The 14,204-nt window shown below is 41.3% G+C and overlaps 1 protein-coding gene and 1 long non-coding RNA gene across 4 annotated transcripts in view; one reads left to right on the top strand and one right to left on the bottom strand.

Annotated features, from left to right (window-relative positions):
* ERICH2 (glutamate rich 2) overlaps window positions 1-6,279 on the bottom strand; it is a 36,402-nt gene extending 30,123 nt beyond the window's left edge. Inside the window, exons 1-2 of one of the 3 annotated variants that reach the window (XM_025460129.3) lie at window positions 6,116-6,279; window positions 515-551 (exon numbers count right to left, since the gene is read on the bottom strand). In XM_025460129.3, coding sequence (XP_025315914.1) covers window positions 515-543 — 29 coding nt within the window. In that variant the 5' untranslated portion in view covers window positions 544-551; window positions 6,116-6,279. Of the gene's footprint in view, window positions 1-306; window positions 552-6,115 lie in introns of all 3 variants that reach the window. The other 2 variants (XM_025460132.3, XM_025460133.3) reach the window with 2 other exon arrangements.
* Window positions 6,055-13,918, top strand: LOC125754443 (uncharacterized). Its single transcript, XR_007408679.1, has 2 exons — window positions 6,055-6,178; window positions 13,473-13,918. It is a non-coding gene; the product is annotated as an uncharacterized LOC125754443 (long non-coding RNA).
* Window positions 13,919-14,204: the final 286 nt, after the last annotated feature.

Here is a 14,204-nt window from a genome sequence, read left to right as displayed (position 1 = left end):
CAGAGCCTTGAATAAATCAAGTACTTAGTATTTAGCTACCATACTAAAACTGGACCATGATTCTTTTTAACACTAGTCCCCTTCAACTAATTGGGGTGATTAGTTTCCTTTACTTAGTAGTAATGATTCATTTCATAATAAATAAAGAACCTTTAATTTTCAAGTAAATATTCATTTAAAGGGATATTCTGAAAGAAACAAGAAGTATCAAAAGGAAATAGGAATGAGCAATGAAAGTTATATAAGTAAAATACAGACTACTTGGTATTTAAGCATTTAAAAAGTAGAAGTGGCTATTATCTATACCTTTATATTTTTATCAAAATTCATTTTTCATTTTAAATGTTCTTTTATCTAAGTAACAATTGCTTTGATTGAAGCAAAAGCTAAAGTGCTAATCCATGCGTTTCTGGCCTTTCAAATTTAATTGGGTGACAAATGATTGCATTATGTAGTTCTAATTGCTTAAGAGGCATGTGATAGATCAGCTGCACAACCAGAGACATCTTCTTACTCTGACATTGCTTCATTTGGTTCAACCATCACTTTTTCTGAAAGAGAAGAAAAAAACCCAACTCAGTATTTTATCTGTAGTGATGTTGTTAACAGAAATTTCTGATCAGCAAATACACTTAAGCATTTTTTGAATGACAAGTAATATAACAAAGGTTTTAACTGCTAAGACCTCACATTCAGTCACTCCAGTAGACTATCTTCTTAATATTTAGGACAAAATGATGATGAAACATTCTTTTTAAGTAATGAATCATTTACCCTTTGGGTCAAACACTAGCAATCTGCATTTGGTACCTAAAATAAAAGCAAAAATAAAAACTATATTTTGGTACCTAAAATAAAAGCAAAAAGAAAAACTAGCATTATCATTATTTTAGTTTGAGGTATTTGAAATAATTTATGCATAGCCTTTATATAAACATTTCTATTATCTAGGCTGAAATGGTAATTTTATACTAAAGCCAATTATTTGAAAACTATGTAAATTGATGGTAAAAGAGATCTAAAGCATCCTATCCTATCCTTTACATAGTCTTATCTTTACAATATGTCTTGTCTAGATAATTCTTGGAAAAAAACAAAATATTAACTTCCTAAGTCTTTAAACACTGTATAAATTTAGACTATAAATAAAATAATGCAGAATTCTGTCAGAAAGATATCAAATATTTTGGTTTTTTTATTTAGTAGTGTGGCTTCCATCCTAACTGAAAAATCTCCTTCTTTTGGATTATGAAATTGTTTTTAAAAAGGTCTAGAGAAATTAACCCTTCCTCTTCTTCCCATTTTTACCTTGGAGCTTATGTAAAAAGAGCTATAGGAATAATTTTGCATGTTAGAAAAGTGATATATTAAGTTAGCCTCTAATTCTCTGTTTCTGTGTGGTTTTACATAACTTGGACTCTAGATTCAGATCCAAATACAATCAACAGTAGGTTCAGGACTCCCCTTTCTTACTGAGCTGACCCTAGAAATCATAAATTCAGCTTGGCTCATGTATACAGCACCACTTTTCTTCCCTACTTTAACAAAATAAAACGATATCAACAAAACTATCTGCCACATTCCAGTTCATCAGTGTTGTGAAAAACAGTGTACTTGAGCCTGAACAAGAAATTTTTCCATGGTATTTCAAGATAAGAGTATTTTAAATAAAATGTTATTCCAATAAATACACTTAAAAATTAACCTTTGATTTTCTTCAAAAATAACATTTTAAAATACAATTCTTACAAGTTCCCCTATGTACTTATTAATACTTACAAATTATAATGTTTTCTTTGTGAATGTTTACCTTTCTTACTTAGATTACCCTATATAGATTTTCTGGTAACTTAGCCCTTTATATATTTGGGTAAATTTAATTTTAATTGTAAAGAGAAAAATCAACTTTTAAGGGTTTTTAAGTATGATAGAGACTACAATTACATTTTTCATAAATAACAATTCACTTGCCCTCTCCTCCCTCAACACTTGCTGTCTCCATATCCCAAACAAGACTTTAAAAATTAGTAGTAGTACATACTAGGGATTTCTGGAATACTAAATTTAGGGCCAGAACTGTGGACAATAAAAGAGAAGCTTCTATTTTGTTTAAGTTTTTCTCTTTTTAAATCTCCCTTGTACTGATTTGCACTCTGGAATAAAGCACTTGGTATGTAAACATTTGCCTCAGGCTTTGTTTTCTGGGGAATCCTCATCAAACCAGATATTATATATGTTATTAACCTGATTATCCCTCTGAGAAATTCAGAGAGAGCTAAAAGTCCATCAAAAAAGCAAGGCATCTCTTTTGGGAAAATCAGTTACAGAAGGCCAGGAGTGCCTGGGTGACTCAGTTGGTTAAGCATCTGTCTCTTGATTTCAGGTCAGGAGATGGAGCCTAGTAGTGTCCGCTGGGCACTCAGAACGGAGTCTATTTGAGATTCTCTCTCCCTCTCTTCTGCTCTCCCCAATCCCCACCCACCCCACCCCTGCCATGAGCACTCTTTCCCTCTAAATAAATAAATATAAATAAAATCTTAAAAACAACAGTTTCAGAAGACCAAACTCTAGGATAAATGCCGTACTTCTCTAGGCAGTAGAGTGCAAAAGTGGAAACAATGCAATAATGAACCAAATAGGGCTCTAACAAAAGAAATCCAAGATGACCTGTCCTGAGAGGTACTTTTCACAGATTTCCACAATCCTGTGGATACCCATATGTCTGAGTAGACATCCCCCTTACATGTATATTCTCCCTTTTCTAGCTCTAGGATCTTTACGAATTGCTACATTCTACCCTTTACCTGGATGAAACATCAGTACATAAAATTCTCCCATTTTCTTCTGGCAAAAGAAAAACCTAGAATGGGCAGATCCCAGCCTTTGATGGAAACACAGGCTCTGCTAGGTCTGGATTTATCACTACCTAGAAAATGTCCATTTAATATCCTTTCATAAAATTGAATTCTGTGGGGCAGGGGCAGTACAGAGTTATACTCAAGAGTCAGGGCTCTTTAGTGAAAGAGACTGGATTCATGTGGCTCAGCCCTACCACTTCCCATGTAAGCTTCAGTAGGTCACTTAACTTCTTCCAAGTTTGCTATATTCCCCTAGGTATGATTTCTACAAGTACCCCTATAATATGATATCATTCTACCTGCTATGAGAAGCAAGAGTCAAGCTTCACGATGACGGTGACATTCATTTAGCCAGGTAGGCACCCAACAGATGGGGACAAACATTATCATTTTCTAAGATAATGTTCTGCCTCTTTGTGTGTGTGTCTCTCATGAATAAATAAAATCTTAAAAAAAAGAAATTTTTTAATATTTTAAGATTTTTATTTATTTATTCATGAGAGAGACAGAGAGAGAGAAGAGAGAGAGGCAGAGACACAGGCAGAGGGAGAAGCAGGCTCTATGCAAGGGAGCCCGACGTGGGACTCGATCCCGGGTCTCCAGGATCAGGCCCTGGGCTGAAGGTGGCACTAAACCGCTAAGTCACCCCGGCTGCCCCAAAAGAAAGTATTAAACTAGATCTTTGCTATCCAATATGGTAGCCACTAGACACATGTAGCTGAAATGTGACTGGTTCCATTTAAGACATGCACACCAGATTATAAGGACTTAGTACTAAAAAAAGAACATAAAACATCCATTCCCTTATTCTTCTAGGTAAATATTCACTAACCAGCCAATAGGGCCAGATAGTTTTTATTTGGATTCTATAGGTCTTAAAAAACCTTCCATAAAATGAGTTACCAGCATTCAAAATTCAGATTTCACAAAATTCTCATTTTGGGTTTCTCTTGTAATATTGGAAGATGTATACATTTTCTACCACCCCATCTGTGCAATTATTTTATCCTTTCGGGCTGTCTTTATAAGCCACCTAGTATTTTAATAGGCAAAGAATGAATTAGTTACATGCTCAAGCCCTGCAACAGTGACGAGAAGACAGAGCTAATTAAGCACCATCCTCCATCCCAGGGGAGCCTGGTGTGGGCACAAGAGGATTTGGGGGCAATCTTCATTGCATAGTCTCAAATGTGTATAAAAATGGTTTCAATGATCATCTATCATTTACATTCATATTTTAAAAAGACCACATATAGGGGTGCCTGGGTGGCTCAGATGGTTAGGTGACTGCCTTCAGCTCAGGTGGTGATCTCCAAGTCCTGGGATAGAGCCCTGTGCTGGGCTCCCAGCTCAGCGGGGGAGTCTGCTGCTCCCTCTGCCTCTCCCCCTGCCTGTGCTTGCTGTCTCTGTCTCTCTCTCTCTTTCTCTCTCTCTCATGAATAAAATATCTTTTAAAAAAAGTGACTACATACAAATTTTATATATTTCCTTACAGCATAATGTCGAGCTAGGAGCCCGGACTGCTGAATCAGATTGTCTATGTTCAAATCTCAGCAAATTGTTAGTGAATTCAAGCCAGGTACCTTAACCTCTGATTCAATTTCTTCAACTATAAAATGAGGACAAAAATACGACCTACCTCATAGAGTTATTGTGAAGATTAATATAAATAGCCAATAATAAATAATAGCACCTATCTCCTACTACAATTATAATTGCTACAACTCCTCCTCCTCCTATTACCTACCACCAAGCAAGAACACTGCTGAAGGTGAACTCTAAGAAAAGCCAGTTCTGAGTGCACACCTGAGATTGAATGGAGCCATGAAGGGGGGGGGGTGGGGGACACTGAACATTTAGCTCACCTGAGATTGGATGGAGCTGGGGCGGGGGACACACTGAACATTTAGCTCAAATGGTGGTGGTGAGAGGTGGTCACAGGAAGCTCTAGAATTCTGGAGTAGTGCAATGGGATCCCTAAAGGTGTTGGAATTCACCTCTGGAAAAAATCTTAACTTTGTTTTCCTGAGATTAAAAATAAATTAGGTGGATTTGGGGATCACTGCATTTGGTTTTTAGGAGAATGAAACAAAAGACATTTTCAATGTCTTTTTCAGATTTATGTTTAAAAAGCCACATCCAGCGGATCCCTGGGTGGCTCAGTGGTTTAGCGCCTGCCTTCTGCCTGGGGTGTGATCCCAGAGTCCCGGGACTGAATCCCACACTGGGCTCCCTGCATGGAGCCTGCTTCTTCCTCCTCCTCTCTCTGTCTCTGTGTCTCTCATGAATAAATAAAAAAAATCTTAAAAAAAAAAAAAAGCCACACCCAGGGGGTCTCTTGGGGGTAAGCACATATCAGTCCAATTCACCTAATGCCCTCTGGAAAATCAAATGATAAATTTATAATCATGCCCTGTGTTAATTTAAGTGCCACAGCTGCGCAGTGCAGAATAGTTTGAGTAATCAAAGGCCATATATCTTGATTTTGGAAATCTCAAGTCAATTTTGTCACCTCACACAAGGCTGAAGACTGGACCTTAGAAGTGATCCACTGTTGGCCCCTGGTTTTACATAAGATGAAAAGGAGGCCAGGGGAGGCTCAATGATTTGTCCCAATTCCACAAGAATTCTTTATGGTCAAGTTATGTCTAGCAAGTAATGACAATATTAAGTACAGTCAGTGAACGCTGGCTCCTACTGGTCATTAAGCTGTTTCCCAAAAAAGAAGAAAAAAAACAGATAAAAGAAAAAAAAGTTTGCGTGTGTGTGTGTGTGTGTGTGTGTGTGTGTGTTAAAGGAGGTAGGTGTAGGAGGCAAGGATGGAGAGAAGTAGCTGGAAGCTCTGAGATGCAACAAAGCTAATTTCACTGTTTTGGGGGGGAGCGTGAGGCACTTGGCGCAGGCGAAAGGGCAAGCCAGAGAATGTGGTGTAGACCGGCTGTCAACTGCCCAGCCGGGGCGCCCGGGCGGCTCAGTGGCTGAGCGTCTGCCTTCCGCTCAGGTCGTGATCCCGGGGTCACGGGATCGAGTCCCGCATCGGGCTCCCCGCAGGGAGCCTGCTTCTCCCTCAGCCTGGGTCTCTCAAGAATAAATAAAATCTTAAAAAAAAAAAAAAGAAAAGAAAACAAAGCCACCCCAGAACTGCTCAGTTACCACACCCCCGCGTAGACACAGACGCTATATCCCCTCCCGAGGGCCCGCCCACAGCCAGAGGAGGCAGCCACGCTGGAGGCGCACCCCCGCCGCGCGGGTCCTACCTTTCCGCGCGCCGCTCGGGCAGCCGCGGAGCTCCGGGGCCCGCACCTGGAGGGCGCGGACAGGTGTGCGAGTTCACGGCGCGGGGCCGGGTCTGCACGCGAGGGTGGGGAGAGGCGACCCGCAGCCGCCGCGGGGCCTCTCAGACCGCTGGGCCGCAGGGCGCACACTCGCGCGGGGTTCCGGGAGGGGCGCCCTGGACGCAGCGTCGCCACGGAGACGGGCCGGCGGGCGGCGGGCGGCGGGAGCCGGGGCAGCAGCGGGGGGCCGAGGCGGAGCGCGGAGGGCGGAGGCGGGGCGAGCTGCGAGAGCCGCTGAGGGGCGGGGAGGAGGCGGGACGCGCCGGGGCAGCGGGGGCGGGCGCCGGGCGCGGGGAAGCGGCCGCGCGGAGCCTCCCGCGGGCGGTGAGGAAAGCCTGAGGAGGCGGGGCAAGTTCCGGGCCCGGCGGAGGGGGCGGGGCCGGGGGCGGGGCCGGGGGCGGAGCAGGCCTGGGGAGCCCGGAGGGGGCGGGGCGGGGGCGGAGCAGGCCCGGGGAGCCACGGCAGGGGCGGGGGTGGTGGGCGTGGCGGGGGCGTGGCAGGCCCGGCGAGCCCTGGAGGGGGGCGGGGCGAGAGGCCGGGGCTCGGGGGCGCCGGCAGTTCCGCGGCGCCGCACGTCGGGGGCGCGCGCGCGCGTTCCTCGGCGAAGGGAAGGCAGGAGGGCGCCCGGGACGCCGTCGTCCGTTCCGGATCCTGCTCTGGGGGGCACCGGGGACAGGGCGGGGTGGCCTCGCTCCTGTTTTAAGCTTGTGGAGTGAAAGGAGTCTCGAGTTGGGAGACAGAAGCTTATCTCTGGATGCGGATAAACAAACGTCGCCTGCGGCACTTGATCCCCAACTTGAGGTCGCCCCGAGAAAATCACGATTTCCCCAGAAATCGAGTTTAATATCCCAAGTCCTGGGATATGAAACGGACCTCGGCCAGTGGGAGGTTTTGGTCACAAAAGGGGGTGAGGGAACGCTTCTCTTAGAAAATTCTAATTGTACCGCAAGCTTGGCTTCCAGGAAGGAATTTGTTGCTTTTCTCCGCTTGGGATCAGGAAGTGTCCGATGGGCTTGTTGCTAGGCAACAGGTCCTGAAGGATGCCTGTTTGTGGGAATCCAATCTGGAATCGAATTTCACTAAGTAGCCACATGATATGAGGTATAATCGCTGTATAACCTCTGGGGTTAGGTACCTTCTTGGGAATATGTACTTTGGTAGATGATTGCTTCAAACAACAACATATAAAACAAAACATCTGGCGTTTAAAAGATGTTTCAGGGCAGCCCGGGTGGCCCAGCGGTTAGCGCCGCCTTCAGCCCAGGGCGTGACCTTGGAGACCGAGGATTGAGCCCCACGTCGGGCTCCCTGTGTGGAGCCTGTTTCTCCCTCTGCCTGTGTCTCTGCCTCCCTCTTTCTCTCTGTGTCTCTCATGAATAAATAAATATAATCTTTGAAAAAAATTTTTAAAAAGTGCTTCAGAAATGGTAGATTTTTATCATCCTCATCAAAATAGAACCACTAGGACCATTTCAGGAACCAAGGGTACATAGAGATTCAGTTATATTTATCTTAATCATCTGTCCATGTTCACTCAATCTCCTTGGATTCCTGGATGGAGGGAAGGAGGCAAAAAAGAAAAAAAAAAAAAAAAGCCAGAATGGAAGTTTTTTTTAAAGAACTCAATGAGTTATTGACAAATACCCAGTTTGATAAGGACAGAGAAAATCACTATCTTCACTATTAGAGGAGTGCCGTTACATAGCTGGTGTTTTAAGTTTGAAGACTTTTCATTCAATCAAGACAAAGGGAAATTCATTATATTTTTCTATCAATACCTTTAAAAATTAGTTTTGATGAATTGCTTAGTATTGATAGATGAGGGGATCCGTGGGGAGCTCAGCGGTTTAGCACCACTTTCGGCCCAGGGCGTGATCCTGGAGACCTGGGATCAAGTCCCATAACAGACTCCCTGCATGGAGCCTGCTTCTCCCTCTGTATCTCAGCCTCTCTCTCTCTCTCTCTGCGTCTCTCATGAATAAATAAGTTAAATCTTTAAAAAATAAAATAAAATAAAATAATAAGATAGATGGGTAATGTCTGTAAATATTTTCTCCCCACGGACGGTGAGTTAGACAGATCTGGCTTCCATCTTGGGCCTCAGGGTCTTCATTTTCAAAATGGGAATAATAACCCTACTTGCCCTGGTAGCTTAGAATATGAAATGAGAGAAAATAAGCCTCTGATAGAGTATGGCACATGACAATTGATTAATAAATCTTAGCTATTTTTCTTCTACTGTGGTGGTATGATATGAATAAAAGTACCTATTTCCAGGATAGCTGTAAGGATTAAAGGTCATTCAAGTAAAGCGTCTATTTGAACCCATGATGGTTATTTTATTTCTCTCTGATGAAAAATATCATATCTCATCCTTGCAAAACTTCAGAAATAATTCACCTCCCTCTATAACCTTTGTGTAGATGTTATCATTGGTGTAATACTCAAAAGTAGAGCATAGTTTAGTTCTGGCTCCTGCATTCAGGCCACTGAATAAGTTATCCAAAGGATCTGTGCAGTGAGGATTTGTTCTAACAAAGTGAAGGGACAAAGTCAAACACCCATACAAATACTGAACCATCCCATAACAACTATCTCTTATTATACTCCATGTTTTTAATTTTTTTTACACTCCATGTAAATCTCTCCATCTCTTATTAATAGATACATTTTTATTACAGATCAGAATGTTAGCAGAACATCATAAAAATGTTTGACATTTGTTTTTCTGATTACAAAAGTAATACACGTTCATGATTGAAAATTTGCAACATACAGAGAGGCACAAAGAAAAAAACAAAAACCACTTCAATCATTTCTTCTCTCCTTCTAGCCTTTTTGTGTGCATATATTTATAAAGTTTGTATTTATGTACATATTGTTAGCATCTCTCTTTGCTTAACATTCTTTCCAAGTCTTAACATTTCCCTGATGACTTTAAAGAATCTTCAAAACATTTTTAATGGCCATATAATGTTATACAATATGTATAAGCCACAATTCATAATTTATTCAATCAGTTCCCCAATGCAGAAATTTCCAACTTTTCTCCTGTAATTCTTTCTTTCAAGAACATTTATTGAGTGCTTGCTATATTTTAGGCACTATGCTAGGCATAAAAAGTAAAGTAGTGGACAGTGACTACAAAAATAAGGTTTTGATGAACATCTTTGTAAATAAATCTTTGATAGCATCTTTCATTCTTTGACTAAATTCCTAGGACGATGAAAACAGAACTTCAAAAAGCATTTTCCCAGCTTCAAAGGCAGACTTAAGAAATAAAATTCTGAACTGTAAAATATTAACTTTTTGGAAAATTACCAACAACTGAATTAATATTTATTTTGTGCCAAGTGTGAACTTACTCAGAAGATGCTTTCTTGTTAGTGACTATGAAACATCAAGGGTATTTGAAGTGTATTGACTTTGGCTTTTACCTCTAATTCTTTCCAGGATTTGCAGGTTTTCACAATAGTGTGAGATTGTTTGAAGTATATGCAAATTGCCCTACTTCCTCCTTTCACAGTTAAAATGTTAACTATTTTATTTCCAGCTTTCCTCTTGTAAACAGAAGGCTTTTCTACATCTCTTTCATTTACTTTCCCGTGTGAAACATTTTGTATCTTCACACTTTTTAACTTGAAGGCAGATTTCTTTCTTCCAATCCAAGTCATAGGATATACTATATTGTATGTAAGACACTAGAGTTGACATATCCTGTAGTTAATTTTGGTCAAGAAGCATAATGTAAATTAACCAATCTATTTAGGGAATTTCATAATAGAGATTAAAAGCAATAACCACTCCCTGACACACACACACACACACACACACACACTCCTTACTAATCTTTGACAATTAAATGGTCATATATAAGGTTGACCATATAAGATGACCATTTGTGGATTAAAAACAGTCAAATAATAACAACTTTATATAGTTTATCTATGTAAATATTTCATTAGTTTATAATTTTTCAACTTTTTGCAAATATTGAACTTCCTGATTATCATACTGAGGCTGTCCTTTATCATTGCACAAGAATCGTGTTTATTCGACTTTCCCAAAATGAGAATCTAGTCAGGAGAGTGCCATAAAATGTTTGTCTATCATTGCAGAGACAGTAGAGGGAGCCTGGAGTCAAAACATCATTTTAGGCCTCATATTAATGATAATTGTCTTCCAATTCTTGATGTGTGGATGAATTTAAATACTAGTGTATGGTTGAAATACTAATCTTTAAAAAAAAAAGTTAGCTGTACTTAACCAATCACTTTAAAAGATGGGCAGGATAAGATTGGTTGCCAGTTCGGGCCAGGTCAGGGTTCATATTGGGACCAACATGAATCCCATTGCTTTCTGCTCTTCTCTGAGTGATGCTGCAGCCTGCACACTGCCACAATGACATATCTGTGCTCCACAATTTTCCTCTTTCAGTCCATAATTAGAACACCCATTTCTGTAAGGATTATGTCATGATTATTTCATCGGAAACTCAAAATATGTTACCATCTCCAGTTGTATGTCTTAATTTAAAGTAATTGTAGTTTAGTGATCACTTCCTCCAGACATGTGAGGAGGCACTTTGATCTTGTCCTCAATCATATCCTTATAGAAAAGTTTTTTTTTTTTTTTTGTAGAAAAGTTTCTAATAAATTACCAATCCCTTCACAGAGCAGGAAATTTCATTAACATTAATTAAGATGTTGTCTCTTGCTGACCTCTCCTCAAACATCTTTATCCTCTGTCCAACCTTTTTTCAGGTTTTATTTGTTTATTTTAGAGACAGAGAAAGGAGGAGAGAGAGAATGTATGTAGGCGTGAGGGGTGGTGCAAGAAGAGAGACATGGACAAGCAGACTCTGCACCAAGCACAGAGCCCCATGTGGGGTTCAGTCCCATGAGCCTGAGATCATGACCTGAGCCGACATCAAGAATCAGATGCCCAAACCATTGAGCCACCCAGGTGCCCCTTCTCTGTCCAATCTTTTGTTAAATCCCTTCACCATGGTGTTATCAAGGAGTCCCCAAGGTAATTGGTGGTGGTACCACTATTCTTCACTGTAGAAAGTCTAGGGAAGGCTCCAAGTCCCTGACGTGAAGTGAATCCCTAAATATAAAGATAAGATGGAAAAGAACTTCTGTATTGTAAAACCTAACAGTAATCCACAGAACACAGTAAATCAATGTGCTAAGGCAGGGTTTCCTAAACTGGTGTTAAGGGGAAATTTTTCTGCCATGCTAATAACACACAGAATAAAAAGCATTTCCCTGGGAGAAATTGATTTGTTAAACTGTTAAATAGGTTTTTTTGTTTGTTTTTGCTTAACATAGGATGTCTCAAGTTTTAATACGCTAATGTCTTTGTCAGTCTCTCAGAAGGAGATGTTAAATATATAACCTTTCTCAGATTTATTTGACCAGGGAATTTCACTTATTTTCTTAGCATCATTTGGGAACTCTTGGAGGAACACTAGACAGTTCCTCTGTGATATGAAGATAGCTCCAAGTGAGAAAAATCCCTGTCCCTCCCCAACTTTTTTAAGCAAACTCTATGCCAAACATGAGGCTTGAACTCAAAACCCTGAGATGGAGAGTCACAAGCTCTACTGACTGAGCCAGCCAGGCACCCCTTATCCCTCTGCAATTTAATCAGGAATCAGCTAACCTAAAAATTGGGATGGAAAAAGCAAACAAATCTGGGAATTTTAACAAACTATATATTGAAATGAAGAGTGATATTGTAAAAACTAAATACAAATACGATTTTTCATGAAAGCTAGAAAAGCAAGCGTCGGAAAAAATCCAAAGTATAACCTTCCATTGTTTTTTGTTGTTGTTGTTGTTAAATTACGTTCCCCTATCCCACCCACTCCCAAGTTAATAAACAGGTTTAAGTCAAATCACCTAAAACAAAGGAGTCAAAACCCAAAACACTTGGCACTTAAAAGTATCTATCCTCTTTGTGTCTCTGCTTGGATTCTCTTTACACATCAGTCTTTGCTCAGCATGCTGCCGGCCACAGCGTGCTGCTGAAACTGCTCTGGCAAATGGTGTCAGATTCAATGGGGGTGCTTCCTGGTTCTTGTCTTACTAGAGCTCCCTGCTGCATTTGACATAGCTACATCTCACCCCTTTTTGAAATACTATTATTCTAGCTTTCACACACCTCTTTCTCCCAGTTCTCCTAATTCATGGGCTTCTGTGTGATGATTTCTGCCTGGGTGTAACACCCACAGTCTTGGTGTGCCTCCAAGACCCCTTCCCCATGCCAGGCTGCCTGGGCCCCCTGAGGATCTCATCCACACTAATTGCTTTATCGTCTGCATGCTGACTAGCCAGAAACTTTCCACTGAGCCCCAAGCTCATATAATCTAAGTATGTACTTAGACATCTCTTAGGCACCTCAAACTCTGCCTGTCTAAACCTGAACTTACCAATTTTCCCTCTGCCCTAAATGGCCCTGGGTTTTCATGTAATTAAATCCAATAGGCATTTTTCATATCATCTTATTTGGCCTTTCAGCCATATTTGACCTGTTGCATTCCCTCCTTCTTAAACACTCCTTGATCTCTGTGGATCTATTCCTCGTTGCCGTGGCACTATACTTTTCTCATTTTTCTCCCCATCTCTCTGGCTACCACTTTTGGGGGGCATCTTTTGTTTCTTTGCTCATTATTTAAATATTGGAGTTTCTCAAGACTCTTTCCTGGGCTCCTGCATTGGTGGTCTATTGTTGCACAGCAAACCATCTCAAAACTTACTGGCTTAAAAATAGAGTATATTTAAAACACACACACACACACACACACACAGCAAACAGTTGATTTGTTCATGATTCGTGGGTCAGCAAGTTGGGATTAGTTTGGGTAAGTGATCATGACCTTCATATCAATCTGCTGCTCTTACCTATGGTCTCTCATGCAGCTATGGTCATCTAATGGTGAACTGAGGCCCGGATAATCTAAAATGACCTTACATATATGGTGGTTAGTGATGGCTGTTGACTGGGCCTCCCTCTCATTGTCACTAATCATTAAGAAGTCTAGTCTGGGCTTAAAATGGTAGTTTCAAAGGCAAGAGCAGAAGCTGCAAGGCCTTTTGATATCTAGGCTCAGATTCCCACATTTATTTTCACTATATTATATTGGTCAAAGCAAATGGGAAACAATCACATTGTAAAGAATCATGCAAACCAGGATGAGAGGAGAATATGGCCATTTTTTTACAGTATACTATGACCTTCTTCCTTTTTTCACTCTGTGTTCATTTCCTAATAGATTTCATCTGTGGGGGCCAGGCGGGAAGGGAAACTCCTCAAGATGGCGGATACCCAAAATGGCTGAGGTTCTTGTCACCACCTCCACTTGGGATGCCAATGGACCAATGACCTGCTGACAGCTTGAGCAGACCCTTACACCTCTCCTTTGGACTTCTCCAACCGAACCCAATGCCCTTCAAACCCCAGAGGAGGAAGTCACCTTTGACTGGTCGAATTGCAATCCTTCCTTTGCATAGTGAGGGTCACTCTGACTGGTTGGATTGCAATTCTTCCTTTGCATATGAGCCAACCAATAGGAAACCGTTCTGCCTTACAACGTTATGTAAACCCCCTACCACCTTGTCTTGGTGCTACTTCCCCGACTCACTCCCCCCGCCCCGTGAGTCGTGGAACCTCGCCCGAGGGCTGAGGGTGCCTGCAATAAAATCTGTTCTTGGACCCTCACTTGCCTTGGCGGTCTCATTTCCATCTAGTTACTAAAAAACTTAACATCATCTATTTATTTGGCTTGTGCTTTGATACACCATCAAGAACTCCATAGTACATGTCTCCTTCTTAGACCTCACCTCTAAACTCCTATGACCATACCTTCTTGACCTTTTCACTTGGACATATAAGCCTGGGAAAATTCCCCTTTTTTATTCCCCATTTCCATTCCATAACCCAATCGTGTCAGTTTTACATCCTGAACAACTCCACACCAAGTCCTTTTTTTCATTTCTACTTCTAC

Source organism: Canis lupus, chromosome 36 (genome assembly GCF_003254725.2).
Source record: "Canis lupus dingo isolate Sandy chromosome 36, ASM325472v2, whole genome shotgun sequence".
Classification (NCBI taxonomy): Eukaryota; Metazoa; Chordata; class Mammalia; order Carnivora; family Canidae; genus Canis; species Canis lupus.
Note: the sequence above shows the minus strand (reverse complement) of the source record. Positions and strands in the feature narration are given on the sequence as shown.